The 17542-nt window shown below is 43.6% G+C and overlaps 2 protein-coding genes across 2 annotated transcripts; both read left to right on the top strand.

Moving 5' to 3' along the window:
- Positions 1 to 651: 651 nt before the first annotated feature.
- LOC135717616 (uncharacterized) lies at positions 652 to 3730 on the top strand. Its single transcript, XM_065239742.1, has 2 exons — positions 652 to 3527; positions 3661 to 3730. The coding sequence occupies exons 1-2, from the start codon at positions 652 to 654 to the stop codon at positions 3728 to 3730; spliced, it is 2946 nt and encodes a 981-aa protein (XP_065095814.1).
- Positions 3731 to 3844: 114 nt separating this feature from the next.
- Positions 3845 to 6121, top strand: LOC135717615 (uncharacterized). Its single transcript, XM_065239741.1, has one exon. It carries the CDS (start codon positions 3845 to 3847, stop codon positions 6119 to 6121), a length of 2277 nt encoding a protein of 758 aa, XP_065095813.1.
- Positions 6122 to 17542: the final 11421 nt, after the last annotated feature.

Here is a 17542-nt window from a genome sequence, read left to right as displayed (position 1 = left end):
ACTGAAAAAGTGACCAGTGATATGGACAATAAGACTCCCTGTGAAAAGACTCAGTGAAAAGTAGCCATCGAAGCGGCTTAGTGCAGTGACCTGTAGCCATCGTTCGCCGACCTCGATCACCACCATCGCTGGAGGCAGACAGCTGATTTGTTCCAGTCCAGCCATCTCTAAATCAGCTGATCGTAGCAGCAGCAAAGGAACAGCGGAAAGGACCGGGGAAGTAATTGCATGTGTGAAAGGTTTGTTGGTGAACTCTTTGCATGTGAGTCAAATGGAATTGGTGAATCAGTGCAGTAAAAATTTGATGGTGCAAACTGAATAAATTGAATTTCTAAATGCATGCGAGTATTTTTCATCCCATACGGGAATTGTAGATATCCATTTAGCCTCTGTGTTTTCTATTACGGTTGGTCATAAAATTCTGCTGGTTTCTTTTCTCTGGTCTGTTTGGTTGGATCTTTGCTGTTGATGGTTTTGCTTTGCTCCCCCTGTCTCTGTCAACCGCGGGGTCGCGTGGGACGTCGAGTCGATAATTCGATTACGGGTACGGGTGCGCAGTGGAGTGAATTACAGTGCAGTGTTAAATATTTCTGTGTGTGAACAGTTTGAACTTTTTGTGACATTGTAAGTGAACATTAACTATCAGTGGAAATGGCTAATGAATTGCGTGACTTGGTGAAACAAGAACGAAACATCTTGAAGACGTTTGATTCAGTGAAATTGTTTGTTGAAGGATTCGATGTTGAAGTGCATAGTGTGCAAGTGGATATTCGGTTGGAGCGACTGGAAATTGCCTTCAAGGAATTCCACAACGTCCGTAGGAAGATCGAACTACTGACGGATGATGTTGACGACGATGAAGAAGATGTTGCAATGGATCCCAAGAAAGATGCAGAAAATGCGAGGATTATCATGGATGCTGAAGACAAGTACTGTACCCTCAAGGCCATTCTGATGAGTCTTCGACCGAAGCTGGTAGATCCTACGGCTAACACTCAACCAGTCGCGCACGGTGCCGGTGCAGGATTATCACGTGTTAAGCTTCCCGAGATTCGCTTGCCAACCTTTAGTGGACCGCTCAAGGAATGGGTAACGTTCCGAGATACATTCCGTAGCTTGATCCATAATAATCCACAGCTAACGGATATGGACAAGTTTACGTACCTTCGATCGTCGTTGAATGGAGAAGCGTTACAGGAAATCAACTCGGTGGAAATGTCTGACGTAAATTACGCAATTGCCTGGGAAACGCTGGAGAAACGGTACGAAAACAAAAAGCTGATCGTCAAGGCCCATCTCGATGCACTTTTTGCTGTGGAGCCAACCAGGAGGGAGAGTTACGAGTCGCTTAATCGTCTTATCAGCGAATTCGACAAAAACCTGCTGATGTTGGAGAAGGTAGGAGAAAAGACCAATGACTGGAGCACCATTCTGGTTCACATGGTGTGTTCTCGTTTGGACTCAGCAACGCTTCGGAACTGGGAAGCACATCATAATTCGAAGGAGGTGCCGAAGTATGAAAACCTCATCCACTTCCTACGAGATCATTGCTCCATGTTGCAGTCAGTCGCTCCTGCCAAATCTACGCCGATACCAGAGAAACGATCGAAGCCGTCCGTCAGCAACTCAGCAGTCAAGTCATCGAACAAGTGTCCGTTTTGTGGGGACGGATTTCATTCCGCTTTTCGCTGCGTGAAATTTTTGAAGCTGAAGGTACATGAACGCAGTGATGCTGTGAAAAGAGGCAGACTCTGCTTGAACTGTCTATCGCCAGGACATCAGGCACGATTTTGCAGCAAGGGCGTGTGCCACCACTGTAATCAGAAGCATCACTCCCTGTTGCACCCAGAATCACAGCAGTCAAGCGCTATTAGAAATACATCCTCCGTCCCACAAGAGCAAAGTAGACCTCCAGCTGGTAATCAGCAACAACCACAGACACAAATACCAAACCAGAACCAACAAACACACGCTCACAGCGCTCACCAGTCTACAAGTTCTCTTCCCGTATTACACTCGCATAACACTGTACCACTGTCCACCACAAACCAACCATGCACAACCCAGAACACTATCGCGCTTCCAACCAATACACTATCCACACAAGATATTCTACTGTCCACCGCCATTGTGTGTGTTAAGGATAGTTACGGTAACTCACGACTAGCTCGAGCGTTACTAGATTCGTGCTCCCAATTCTGCTTCATGACGACAAACTTCTCCAGTAAACTGAAGCTTCGAGCTTCACCTGAACACCTATCAGTCCAAGGAATCGGTGGTTCAGTCGTCGTAGCGCGGAAGGTAGTTAAGGCAGCTGTTCTACCTCGCTCTCAGGAAATATCATCGTACCGTGAGGAGATGAATTTCTACGTTTTGCCGGAGTTAACGGCAACCTTGCCTGCACGAAGAATCAACGTGAACCACTGGACGCTCCCGACTAACATCAGCTTCGCGGATCCCCAGTTCCACGAACCTGGTTGCATCGATCTGATAATCGGAGCAGAACACTACTTCAATCTGCTCTCTGACGGTCGTGAGAAGGTTGGAGATGAAGGCCCTACACTGCAAAATACAGTCTTTGGATGGGTGGTTTCCGGTCGAGCAGCCGATCAACCAGGCACGATGCATCGCACATTGTCGTATTCGTGCACACTTGCAAACCTGCAAGAACAGTTGACGAAGTTCTGGGAGATAGAAACCTGTCGTTCCAGTAGTAGTCAATCGGTAGAGGAGACGGCGTGTGAAGTATTCTTCGATCAAACAACCACTCGTGATGATGCAGGCAGATTTATCGTCGCACTTCCTAAGCGTGAATTCATCATCAATCAGCTCGGCGAGTCCAGAAACATAGCGACAAGGAGATTTTTGGGCTTGGAGAGGCGGTTCCAGTTGAAGGCAGCGTACGCAGATTTCATCCACGAGTACGAGCGACTTGGTCACATGGTGCAAGTTCCGGACGTCGAAGATCAGTTTCCCGTGTACTATCTTCCCCACCATGCAGTTTTCAAACTGGATAGTACAACAACGAAGCTACGTGTCGTTTTCGACGCGTCCTGTAAGTCCAGCAGCGGTGTATCGCTCAACGATGCGCTAATGGTTGGACCTGTAGTTCAGGAGGATTTGATCGCCATCACACTCCGATTCCGTTTGTTCCGCATTGCCATTGTAGCGGATGTGGAAAAAATGTATCGGATGATACACATCTATCTACTCGACCGATGCCTACAGCGGATCGTCTACCGAGATTCCCCTGACGAACCGATCCGAACGTACGAGTTAGCAACTGTCACTTACGGGACTGCATCTGCACCATACTTGGCGACAAAGTGCTTACAGCGACTGGCAGAAGAAGGAGCTCTCGCTTATCCTCGCGCAGCTAAGGTGTTGAAGGAAGATTTTTACGTCGATGACATGCTGACTGGAGCGGACAACGTCGACGAAGCGAAGCAGCTGGCAAAGGAAATGATCACGCTAACTTCATCAGGTGGATTCAACCTGCGAAAGTGGAACTCCAACTGCAAGGAATTGTTAGCCGAATTGCCATCCGATCTCCTCGATAATCGTGCCACTTTAGAGCTTGATTCCTCAACTTCACCAGTGAAAACTTTGGGGTTACTGTGGGAGCCGCATTCAGACAATTTCCGATACCATTCTCCTAAGTGGGAAAACGAAGCAGTGCTCACAAAACGCGTCGTTCTCGCAGAAGCAGCTCGCCTGTTTGACCCGTTAGGCTTGATCCCAACAAACAATTTTAGCTGCAGATTAGCTTATACTGCCAAAATTTGCCTTATGCAGCTAATTTTTGCCTGTATAAGCTGAGTTGCAGTTAAAATTGTTAGTTGGGATGGGTCCAGTTGTCGTCATTGCCAAGATATTTCTCCAAGAATTGTGGAAGCAGCAGTGCGGTTGGGATGATCCACTACCCGAAGCGATGCAGAACTTTTGGCAGGAGTATAGGATGAATTTGACAGCCCTCTCGTCGTTTTCAATTCCTCGGTGGATAGGATACACATCTGATGCAATTTCGGTCGAGTTGCACGGTTTCTGTGACGCATCAGACAAGGCATACGGTGCATGCCTCTACATGCGTTGTACGCTGTCGGTTGGCTCAGTAGAAGTTCGCCTGCTGATTTCCAAATCGAGAGTAGCACCACTGGAGGATCTCAAGCGCAACAAGAAGAAGTTAACCACCCCTCGCCTCGAGTTGTCATCCGCACTGCTCTTCAGTCATCTGTACGAGAAGGTCAAGCACAGTATTCGTATTCCGCACACCGCAAGCTTCTGGACAGACTCGACAATCGTAATGCATTGGTTATCTTCGCTGCTATCGAGGTGGCAGATGTTCGTAGCGAATCGCGTGTCCGAGATTCAGCACATTACGAAGGGTTTCGATTGGAATCATGTCGCTGGCTTGGAGAACCCAGCTGACATCGTGTCACGAGGGATGATACCGGCTCAGCTTCAGTACAGCACGATTTGGTTTGAAGGTCCACCATGGCTGCGTCGAGACCGCAGCACCTGGCCGGTGGGAAGTCCTGAGGAAGATTTCGAGCAATCACTGCTAGAAGAACGAAGTGCAGTCGCAATTCCAGCACAGTCCAAGCCACACAGCGACATCTTTTCACTTCATTCCTCTCTATCTACGCTGATCCGTAAAGTTGCATGGATTCGTCGCTTCATCCACAACTGTCACCATCGCGAAGAAAGACGCAATGGGTATCTCAGTCACGCTGAATTCCAAGAAGCTATGCTATCACTAATCCGTTTGTCTCAGAGGGAATCGTTTCCGGAGGAGATTTCTGCACTCCAGAGCGGAAATCAAGTCAAGCCGTCGCCATCGATCAACAGACTCACACCAATTCTCGTTGATGGGGTACTGTACGTAGGTGGTCGACTATCTAAGGCACCTATTCCAGCGAGTCGCAAGCATCCAGCGATTCTCAGCTATCATCATCCCCTGAGCAAACTAGTAGTCATACACTACCACCAGAAATTGTTCCACGCTGGGCAACAGCTTCTCATAAGTAGAGTACGGAAGAAGTACTGGCCCACGCAGATCAGAAGATTAGCCAACACCGTAATCAACGAATGCGTGCCGTGCTTCCGATGCAGACCGAAAGTGTTGGATCAGCTGATGGCAGATTTGCCGTCGGAACGAGTTACACCCGCGCCACCGTTCCTGAAAGTTGGTGTCGATTACTGTGGACCTTTTCTGGTTGCCTATCCCAATCGTCGTACAACTCCGCGTAAATATTTCGTCGCAATCTTCGTCTGCTTGGTCACGAAGGCTGTTCATCTGGAGCTGGTGGGAGATTTAACAAGCGAAGCCTTCCTCGCAGCATTCAAGCGTTTCGTCGCACGAAGAGGCAAACCAACCCTGGTAATGTGTGACAACGCTCTCAACTTCGTCGGAGCAAGGCGCAAACTCGACGAACTACACGAACTATTCCGTAACCAGCAGTTCCAGCAGTCGATCGTAAATGAAGCTGAAGAAGACGAGATAGAATTTCGATTCATCCCAGCACGTTCGCCCAATTTCGGTGGCCTTTGGGAAGCTGCCGTAAAATCCTTCAAAAGCCACTTCAAACGCACCATCGGATCCAGAACGTTATTGCACGATGAAATGCAAACGGTGATAGTTCAAGTGGAAGCGATCCTCAACTCCCGTCCGTTGACGCCGATCAGCAATGACCCAACGGATTTCGAAGCATTGACGCCTGGTCATTTTCTGGTTCAGCGACCGCTAACAGCTGTTCCAGAACCGGACCTCAGTTATATCCCGGAGAATCGTCTTTCACTGTGGCAAAAATCGCAAGACTTCGTGCAGCAGATATGGAAGAAATGGTCCTCGCAATACCTGTCCGATCTCCATAACCGAACCAAGTGGACTCGTCGACGCAATAACATCTCCGTTGATACAATGGTTCTCGTGAAAGAGGACAATCTTCCACCGATGAAATGGAAGTTGGGACGAGTAGTAGAGGTTCACGCGGGTTCCGATGGGAATATCCGTGTAGTGACCGTGAGAACGAAGGACGGTCTTTTCCGGAGAGCTATCTCGAAGATTTGCGTCCTTCCCATTCGGGACAATCAAGCTGTGTCCACTTCTGAGGAGAATTGAAACTCCTTCGCTTCAGCGCTTCGGCGCGCTTCCGTTCACTATTCGAACAACTCGGGATCCACAAACCAGTTCAACCAGTCCAGTTATCAGTAATGTCGTCCAGTCAGTCAAGCATGTTAAACGTCCATAATGATGTCCTGTCCAGTCCTGAAATAAATATCAGTATTGTCCTGTAAAGCCTGGCACAACCGTGTCAGCATCTGTCAGTATGTCAAAACCAGTTACTGTCCAAAATCATTCTGTCGTCGTAGAAGTAGAGAATCGGTGTGTACAACCAATCCAACAAAGGGAGCAATCCATGGCACTCTCCTTCTCAGCGCAACATCCAATACCATCAACGGGTTTGGCCAATCCGTACCGGTGGTTCTTCAACGCTGAAGTTGATGTCGTCACACCATTCTGCTAACCATTCTAATGGCATAGAGTATCACGATGATCAAAGAGGATCGTCGTCACCGGCGCTGTAGGCCTCGGTTATCGTGCCAGTGTTCGCGCCGCACCTCCTCAATTGATATTGCCGCATTGATAGCATTGCCCAGGCTACGCCACCGTCGCCACCCAGCTGTGTCCATGTTACAGTCGTTTGTAATCATATGACTCGTGGAGGCGTGAGGTAGGGACTTGTGAGGACCGAGCTAGGTACCACGCTCCTTTCAGGTTGTCAACTCATCATTTTGTAGTACGGAAACTAAGCCCGATAGCATTGTTTTTTAATAACCTCTGATTGTCTTCAACATGTCGCTGCATGAAGGGCCAAAAACGGATTGGGTGGATCAATAGGCAAAGTCGCTTATACGCAGCATTACTTGTAATTAATTTAATTTGTTCGATAAGGCTCAAACGAATTAACTTTACAGAGCCGAGGATTCTTGGTCACTATACAAGACATCTTAAAAATATAGTCAAAAGGTACAACACAATAAACACTTTATCTTCCGCTATCCAAAAAGCCTCGTCCATCAGAACTGGAGTCGCTTCCAGTGGTTTCATTGTATGGCAGTTACGCCATCGAGGGGCAGCGCGCTTCCATTGCAGCAATGGATGCAAAACGTGGTCAGCACTCACACACTCATCACGAAACGGTTGCTTTCCAAAGTCGACGACGCATCGACCGAAAGAACTGTTGATGAAGAACAATGAGGAGGATCACACAATGGTTGCTGCCGAGAAAACAGACGATCGCGTGGCACACATCGAGAGTGGTCTGCTTTTGTTGACAGCCGTGTGAACATTACTTGTGTTTTGTACAGTTAGTATGCTCTGTCATATCGTATCTTCGTAATCTACTGCAAAATTCTTTGTTACTTTCTTTAAAGTCATCGGTTAAGGATTTCCCTGGAAGGAAGTCCAAAAAAATGTGTTCTTGTTAGTGTCTAGTGTGGAAACAATGCCGGTGTTTAATTGTTTCTGCTAATGCGTTCTGGTGATTACCCTGCGATTCCGTCGAAAAACAGCAATTCACTGACTCGGCTAATCGATGAAAGTGTTTATTGTTTGGGATCCGGTGTGGTGGTGGGAATCTGTTAATTTATGAAGCGGGTCGCGTTATTACTAACTCCTCCCCCTTTAAGCATCTTTGTCCCCAAAGTTACATATGGAGGGTGTTCGCGAGCCATTCCTACCCCTCGATTGAGAGTGCTGAACCCCAGTTTCAAGAAAGTTTTTTGAAATGCACGACTTCCGCTGTGCGAGCGAGCATCGAGAGTAAAGAAGAACATAAAATCCATTCAGTACACGTGTAACCGTCAACCAGTAAAGAATAAAATTACAGTCCGCTTGCTATACAAATTCGATTCCATTATTTTCAGTCCGGATTTCGATCTCCCGTCTCCGCCAGTGTTTAATTTCCCTTCGTTTGTCCTCTGTGCGTACAGAGGGTTTTTAGTGGCGCGGGTATATCAACAAATGCTTGTAGTTTCGTTTCCCCTTCTTTTGATAGTTCTTTTGGATTGCTACTAAGCGACTTTCTTTCTGTTGATATTGATAATGCCTGCAGCTCCTTTAGCGTGATGGTTTCTGGTTCCTTGTTGAATTTGACTGTTATGGTAGACTTCGATTTTGTCTGAAAAAGTACCAAAAGATTACTATTGAGCTAGTGTTCATAATTACCGTTGAGAGTTCAAAGGTTCTGTCCGAAGATTCGGGATCCAGAAACGCTGACGGAGTTCATTAACCACAGTCTCCGCATTCGCGTGCGCCGCTTGCTGGTGATGGTATTCCAACAGAGATTGCTGTTCGTTTCGGGCTAGATAAAGCGAAGCAGTCGAAGTACCCTTTGGATGTTGGGTACTGGAAGCAGAACAGCGAGGCATTGCCTGACAATGAACAATACCTCCTGTATGTGTCAACAAATACAACACCTGACACATCTCGGTGGTGGTGTCAATTTTAAGCAGGAAGAGTAGCTGTCCCACTCAGATGGATTGGGTTGAACTGAAGAGGGTGGTACGGTACTTAATCGGAACGGAGGACTACGAACTGAGACTGAATGGTGGAAAAGCTAAAGAATAGACACTCAGCGGATTCAGCGACGCGGATTGGGCGGGAGATTCGCGATATAGGAAGTCTACCAGCGGGTTCATGTTTCAAGTCGGTCATGCGACGGTTAGTTGGGCGAGCCGCAAACAGAATTGCGTGGCGACATCTACGATGGAAGCTGAGTACATCGCCCTTTCCGAAGCGGCGTCGGAAGCGGTTTGGTTACGCAGGTTGCTGGATGCACTCGGTGAGAAACAGCAGGCAGCTACAGTTATCTATGAGGATAATCGAAACTGCATCGACTTTGTTTCATTGGAGCGGCAGAACAAGCGCGGTAAGCACATTGACATTAAGTTACATCCTGCTAAGGATCTGTGTGCTAGATAAGTTATTCAGCTGAAACACTGCCCCACTGAAAACATCGTTGCCAACATTTTCACGAAGCCTTTGGGTCCAATGAAGATTGGTCAGTTCACGAAGAGTCTCGGGTTCATCAGAAAGCAGTAAGAGCAGGTAGTTCAGTGTTCAGCGAGGAGAAGTGTTGGTGGCTGTTACGTCAGAGGCGCTAGCACACTGAACATAAGCAAAGAGAGAAATTATCAACACCTTGAAATGTATTAACTTTGCTTTCTTGTTTACCTAGTTCCTTAGCGGCGCCTGTGGTGTAGTGGTAAGCGTGATTGCCTCTCACCCCAGCAGACCTGGGTTCAATCCCAGTTGGTGCCACCAGGATGTTTTGAGGCATAACATCTCTGATCACGCCTTCCTTCGGAAGGGAAGTAAAGCCGTTGGTCCCCGGTTCATGAGTTGATGGGTTGATAAGTAGGGTCCAGGTGTAGGAGCTGCCTCCCTGGCGTCGGTAGCAATGGTGCTCAGCACGAAAAACAAGATCGACGGAAAACAAATCAAGGAAAATACTTAGTTCCTTATTCGCTACTACGTAATAATAAACACGTTTTGTAAATCAAACGCGGTCGAAAGTCCCCTGCAGTCATTTCTCTGCTTTGGCCATTCCTTAACCAACACATACTTGCACTTCAAACAATTCAAACAGCTTCCTGAGTAGGAGTTTCATACGGCAACCGGATGGGGCAAGCATAGGAAACGGTCGAAGTTCTCTAAGAAATATATGGTTTGGCAGGCTATCTGTACCTGTGGTGGCTTGAAAAGCGACATTTTCATTGCAACCGAAACCGTCAACTAGGAAAGTTACGTGAACGAGTGTCTGCAAAAACGTCTGCTGCCTTTCCTGAAGCAACACGATTGTTCCGTGTTGTTTTGGTTGGATTTGGCATCCTGTCATTACGGAAAAAAGGCCATGGAGTGGTATGCTGCCAACAACGTGCAGGTGGTACCCAAGGGCAGGAACCCTCACAACCGCCCAATCGAAAAATATATATGGGTCATCGTCAATCGTCATCGCACCTGAAGAAGACCCAAAAAACTGTTGGAAGCGGGATCAGTTTAAGGCAAACTGGCACAGCATGGCATTGCATGAATTAAACGGCAATTCGGATTCGGTCAACCGGAAGCTTAGCTGAATATTTTTCTATATTTTATAGTAATTGAACTTAAAAAGAAAAATAACTTAAAACAGCAAAAGGGTTTATCTTCCATTTAATTCCACTTAATTAATTTTGGTATCCATGACAGATACGCGTATTTCGTCTACAATGTGCAGACTTCTTCAGTGTCTTGCACTAATACTCGACTACTAGTCTAAGACGTGTATTAGTATAAGACACTGAAGAAGTCTGCACATTGTAGACGAAATATGCGTATCTGTCAAGGATAAGCAAATAAGGTAGTGGCATTAATTGGAAATGACTAATCCTTCTCTCTCTCATTATACGGGTATTCCACTAAGACGCCCACATTCATCAGGATTCCTTGCTTACTAATTTTCACGCCGATCGGTTGGGCAGTTTCCGAGTCTATAAGGGTCAGACAGACAGACAGACAGAAATTCATATAGATTTAACACATGCATACCACACATCTTGTTATATTTCTAACATGTACATTTTTTTAACAGTAAATAGTAAGATGGGTTAATAGTAAAATTGGTGTCCTCCCTGCCTTGATCGCTTGTCTTCCATGTCTTGGTTTGGATCCGGCTTGGCTATACAGGTTAAGATCAGTTCTGTAGGCCGTAGGCCCAAAAATCTAGGTAAATATAAGCCTAATGATATTTTCTCCCATTCTGCCTTTATCGAGATGAACTCAAAGATAAGAATCGATGTTTGTGATGATGTGGTGGTGCTTGAACTCGTAATCCTTGCTCGTAATCAAACTATATTTAATTCTGTGCTCGTGTTTCTCAGTTCCTTCATGACACACTCGTTTGGCATCATTGAACCAAGCGGAATGAATGAACTCACCACACGCGTGTTATTTATGCTCGTTTTACTTTCAACATGACACTTGTATACCATAATTAATATGAACCATCCATGAGATCTTGAAGTTGTAAACAAACAATCTCAAAAGTCATACCTGCAGGGTTGCCAAACTCATGGTATACTAAGACTAACACCTTGACTACGGCATTTCGGCACGTTCGGCACAACGCTTGGCACAGATTAAGTACTCGGCACAGATTAATATGTGCAGAGTTGAATACCCCTTGTTTATTTTAATAAAAAATTTAATCAATGTACATGCAGTTTTGTTTGACAAATTTTGATAGTAACACCCTTTATTTGAATAAATAAGCACTTAATGTCGATAATTGATCAATTCATCCCGTATGCTAGTTTTATCCCTACTTCCCCTAATATTAAAATTTCAGTGAAGGGCGAAAAGTTTGAGAATTTGTGTTTAAAAACCTGAAAAATTAAGTGAAATCTACTGGCTGACAAAATCGGGAATAAACTTTATATTAATTTAGACTTATTGCTCCGCGCATACCTACAGGCGCGTGTATGAGGTTGTAGGTACATTTGAAATGCTTAGTTTAAAATGAAAGATCAAAATAACAAAGTTGTTTTGTAATGTAGTCTCAATCCTTAAGTCCGAGATCGTGAAATTTAAGCAAAATTTGGATTTTTCGTAAGTAAAAGAATAAGATCGTTCCGTTTCCCATACATTTGCCAAACAAAATTTAAAAATTTCCCGCAATTCCAGACTATAACGGGTTTTGAGGACCTCAATTCGAATTTAAAGAGCAGTTGGAAACACATTTGACCCTCCTTAATATACATATCGCCCACAAAACGCACGATGATTGTCATTTAATCGTTTTTCTGAGGTATGGCCAAAATAGGAAACCATGACTAAAACAGGTGCACTTACCCTAGGTATGAAAGCAGCCCCAAAGCAATGAAGCTTCGCCAAAAGCTACGGCAGCCATTGGAAAATGATAACGAAACAGACGAGACGCACTTCGCGAGATAAGTCTAATTTATCAATGTTTCTGCAGCTCAAACCTCAAAGTGGTCGACTTCCTGACTTTAAATCTACGCATTGTATTGCATAAACAAACCTATACAATACAATGCGTGTTGTATTGTGGCGTGTGGCGTGATGATGTGTGGATATCTACTCTTTAAAAGCAACTGAAGCAATTCGAAGATCACGGTCAGCTTGATTTGAACGTTTCGGCTTTATTGTTTTCTGAGGGTGCGTTCCGCCAGCAGCTCTATTATCACTTTCGTTGAGGTCTCCATAAAGGCCACCTTACAACCTTGGGTGAGGTGGTACATTCGGTTCCAGGTTAATGCACCGCAAAAGGTGTTAACAAAATAATATTGTGCTATAAAGGTTAAGTGTCCTTTTAATTAGGTTGTCTCAATGTTATATTTATAACAATTCAGATAAATTGGTGTCATAAAAGGTGGTTTAGTTTAGTTTTTTATCATTTTTCATAGCCATAACATTGTTCTTAAATCCGGGAAGAAACAGCATCGAGTTAGTGACATGACATAAAATGTTTGGTTGATGTTGATGTGGTTGGGATTGGAGATTCTGGATAAAGGAATGGTTGACGCAGAATCCATTTTACACTAAAGATCAAATTCACCTATCATTCAAGAGGATGCAAGCATAGATTTTTACATTGGGGTTTATTGCATATATTTGAGTAATGTTCATCAGCTTTGTTTCAAAAACAGAGGATTGTTTTTAAATTGAAGATTTTATCTACAGAAAATACCAGGAATATAAGAAGTGGTTGGTTGGTTGGTTGTCTTTATTGAGGAGATTTTCAGTCAGACATCAAGCAGTTTTTTTTATAGCATTCTAGTGGACACTTTATGTAAATGAGGTTACAAATTACAGCCTTTTTAGGGAGATATAAGTAAAATCCCATTTTTTCGAGTTTCTAGAAGCACAAATTTAGAAATTTCGATCCACATTAAAGTTCGAGTGGCAGAAAACTGTAATTTTAAACTGCTTGGATGATGTTATCTGGTAATGAATGTACGCACCAAAATCTGGTTGAAAACATCAATCTCCCGCATGTTTTTCCCTAGCGAAAAAAAAACTTTCATGTTAGCTTAGACTGACTGCACATATCAATGGTTGCTACTACGTGATTGATCAGAATCAGTGACATTGCTCAATGAATCAACTAAATGGGACTGTGAGTGACCGTCCATAATTAAGGTGAAAGTGGATCGGTTCAGAATAACTCACTTCATCGATTAAAAAAAAAACGTAACGCTCAATCGAAAAAACTCTTCCGTGTAAAATTAAAGAACTTAAATTGCTATCTCTTGCAACTTTTACAACATTGATTTATTGTTTAAATTTTCTGAAAACCATTTTCTAAATTTAATTTTAGGACCACAATCATAGTCGTCGCTAAGAAGATCGAAGTAGGCTGCGCTGAAGAAGTGACGTGTTTGAATTTTGCTCCCGTGTTTAACAAATTGTGAAGTTTCTTGCGAACATGTTTTTTTGCGTATTGGAATGTTTGAATCTGAGAGTGGAACAGTTGGAGCTGATCGGAACGGGGATCGTGAGCCAACATTTGGAGGATCATCGACAATGCTGCAATGACGGATCAAGGAGATGGAGCTCCATTTGCTAGAATAATTGATCTTAAGAATCACTAATTACAGATCATTCGGGTGAGATCCTTCCTTTTTATTTCATTTGTTTGCATTATAATTCTATTAGTATTCATAAAAACATAACCAAATTATGTCACAGGGTTTAAATTGAGGAGCTTGGCTAGCTTGGTGACTGCCGTTTTTGCTTACGGAGTAGAAGATGCAATATCCTTGCTTTCCTCGTAACGGAGAAGATAGGGCTGGCTGGCCGTTATATTTCAAATAAAAAATATTGTTTATGTTCATAGATTTCACATAATCCTTTCCCTTTGTACTTCTCCTTTTCCTTTCCCTCTTCTCTTTTCAGAAAGCGAGTAATGGCGTTATAGCCATAAGTCATAAAAGGCTAGGACAAGAGTTAGTGCTCATGCCCCAACCGTCAGAAGAAAATAGAGCATCACTTAATTTTTCTAGCTTTGATGCTTCCAACGACCAACCAATCATATAATTACCGAAATCGGAACGTACGGTACGAGATGTCCACGTTTCATCCATTTATTGGATTCTTATGCATCGTGTTTAAATCTTCGATTTAAACGGCCTGTAGGTGTCTTCTGTTTTTTTCTGTTAATGTTTTCTGAATCATCTTGCCCCTTAAATGCTGCACAGTAGGCCTGGCCTAGACAATAATAGTGGTCGCTAACTTTGCTCATCAATTACAAAATATTGTTAGGAACACATTTCCTCTGAAGACAATATACCTTTTTTTCCTTTATTTAACGTCGGTCTCTGTTCCACAATCTAGTGCCAATCACCGACGGACATCGATTGCCATCCATTGACGGCAATCGAATGTGCAGGAAGGCAGCTTCCACACCTGCGTAGGACATCGCACCCATTCAACACACATGGGCCGGGACCAACAGCTTTACTTCCCTTCCGAAAAAAGGCGTGCTCAGAGATTGTATGCCTAAGAAAATACCAACGGCGCGGACTGGGATTGAACCCCGGCCCTTTGGAGTAAGTGACAATTACACTTACTACTACACCATCGGTGCCACTACAGCCGGTTATTTGTCAGTACTGTTCATCACTTCATGTCTCTGATTCTATATCCGCAATGTGACGTACTGTTGCAATTGATGTACCTACGTCAATTGAAAAGGAGCGGAATATCTATATGTACGAGAAGTTTACATAGGGGAATTTACGTATTCTCGGCAACCTAAGCAGCGACCTTCTTTCTATAGCCTTTTTCTCTATGGAACGCACACATATGCAGTATTGGTTTGTTTACAATCTTTTGCTGCCAGCTGCTCTAACAATTTCAGTCGAAAGAATTGTTAAAAACTGTTTTGAAACGCTTTTACAAAGCTCCAATTTTCTCTAGTGAGAGCGAGTATTGTCGGCAACCAGTTTTTCTTCGGCAACCGTTTCATTTGAACTGCATGTAAATCTGCTGTTCTATTATCGGCAACTCGAAATCAGCTACAATTTGTAGTGCGTGTGTTTCATTTCAAGAAAACCCTGCTAGATTGCTTTTTCTCAGTGGTAAAAATATAGTCAAATTGAAGCTGAAAGCATAAAGAATCGTTTGCATGCATTCAGCGAAGTGTTTTTGTAAGAAAATCCAGTGAAAATAGTGTTTCAATTTGGGTTGCCGAAAATAGTCTGTCATGCCGAAGCCGTCATTTCCCCTACATATGAAGAGTAATTATAACTTAGAATGTCCGTCATCTAATTTGTTTATACAACACAGATAGCGCTTAGGATTTGGTCCTTTCGATACAGTCAAGTGTGTTGAAGCCAATGAGGAGTACTTTCCTTCTGGGAGTACTCGTAAGCAACGAATTCCGTAAACGTATGTATCCCCACGGCCATGTAAAGGCATTCCCAGGCAGGCATGGAAAATCATTTGCATTCATTTCGAGCATTCAGTAGTAGAACTATTCCACAAATGGTTTGGATGATAGACCACGTCGTTAAGAAAAATAACCATAACAATTATATTAGGGAAACACAACAAGAAACGGTTATTTTTTTCCTTGGTTTGTTTTCCGTGCTGAGCACCAATGCTACCGTTGCCAGGGAGGCAGCTCCCACACCTGGACCCTACCCAAGTAACCAAAAGTTCCGTATTCAACGATTAAAATCATTTCCATGTTCCGTAAAGTTCAAATAAAGGTCCAACCAAACCTTCAAGTTCCATAAAGTTCAAATAAAGTTCCGACAGAACTTTCAAGCCACATGAAGCAATCCGCACAAGTCTTTTTTAGTAACAAAATGTACGTAAATATGAAATGATCAGTGGCCCGAATAAATCATAGTTCTTATATTTATGCAGTGCATCAACATTCTATCCAAACATAAAAAAATAATTAAAAAGTAATTTCCTGGATTCGAACCCGTGTATTCGGCATGCGATCAACAAACGCTAACCACTGCTCCACAAATGTGTTGGAATACCATGCGGGCAAACACCAATTTAAAATTCATTAAGGTGTTGTGTTTCGTATTCAAGTCAGTCAGCTGGCACTGAAAACTCCAACAGTAGGCGGGACTATAACTCACTTTAATATATCTCAGATGACGTAGCGGTTCGTGCTGGGCCTCTCACGCAGAAGGACTGGGTTTAATTCTTTAAACAGCTCCAATTCTACTACTAATGCTGATAAATCAATACACATTAATACCTGTCTTTAGATATAACTTTTATAAAAGTGCGAACTTAAATATAGAATTGGTGTAGAGGACAAAAACCTTTTTTAATTTATTTTATAAAAGTTCCGCTCAAGTTCCGCCAGAAGCTGCATAGAATGCTCTTCAATTGTGATACCGGAACTTTCAAGCTCTTATAACGACTTAAAAATGAGGCTGCTTAGAATTCTATGGACCACACCCAACCAAGCTGATTAAGCCACAAATAGCCTTCTATCAGAACTTTTGATTACTTGGGTACCTAACGACCCTACAACTCATGAACCGGGGACCAACGCCTCCTTTACTTCCCTTCCGAAGGAAGGCGTGATCAGAGATGTTATGCGTCAGAACATCCCGGCGACGCCGACTGGGATTGAACCCGATTATGTGCTCAAGTTACTAACGAAAGAGAAAGTCGATGTTTCGGATTGGGAGAGAAACGCGTCCCGATAGCAGGTTGGACGCAGCTTCAAAGGATTTCGTGTTCTCCTCTAATCTAACCCGAAACTATTTTCCGATTCTTATTTTAGACAAAACGTCACCCAGTGCAAAGCTGAAGTAATTACCACCAAGTCTTTTTGCTCTTACTGGATCGTAAATTTATCTGATTAGCCTGATTAGTATAATTGAGCGTTACTTTAAAGAAATTAACTTTAATTTTCCTTGTGTTTATTCGTTTTTCCACGGTTGTGCTTCTTTTGTGTTAAACGTTTTTTATGCTGCCTGTGACCAGGGGTTGAAACTGTTGACGGTTTTTACGACACTCGCTTCGTTGTCATGCGCGACAGTCTGTTTTTATCCGTACTCTCATGCTCTACCGTCGTCTCTCTCACACAACACAACCGGTAGAATAACATTCGAGCAAAAAGAAAATTATCAAATAACTATCAAATGAAATGAGTGATTTCGTTCAAATTCCTCAGTTTGATGTACATTAAACCATTTCTGATCAGAAATGTTATTCCTAGGACACCATTGCTTGCTATTTCCAGAATTCACACAAGCACAACATCAGCAGCTCTTATTATGAGAAAAACTAAAATACATACATTCGTGACGGTCTTCGGCGACAGTGTCGTACGACAGAGCCTGTCAAATGACATTTTAATTTGGTACTGTACTATGATAGCTTGTTTTGCAAGTGTCGGAGGCAAAGGCAGTCGATTATCACAGAAAATGTGTCGACTACTGTGACCGCTTACAAGACTGCCTGTGACGTTTGAGAACCACGTCAGCCGTTCTCTTCCTG

This window comes from Ochlerotatus camptorhynchus, unplaced genomic scaffold, assembly GCF_037179485.1.
Source record: "Ochlerotatus camptorhynchus isolate MF236.1 unplaced genomic scaffold, CSIRO-AGI_Acam_v1.1 ptg000062l, whole genome shotgun sequence".
NCBI classification, from domain to species: domain Eukaryota; kingdom Metazoa; phylum Arthropoda; class Insecta; order Diptera; family Culicidae; genus Ochlerotatus; species Ochlerotatus camptorhynchus.
The sequence above is the reverse complement of the archived record's forward strand: the minus strand, read 5'-3'. Positions and strand labels throughout refer to the sequence as shown.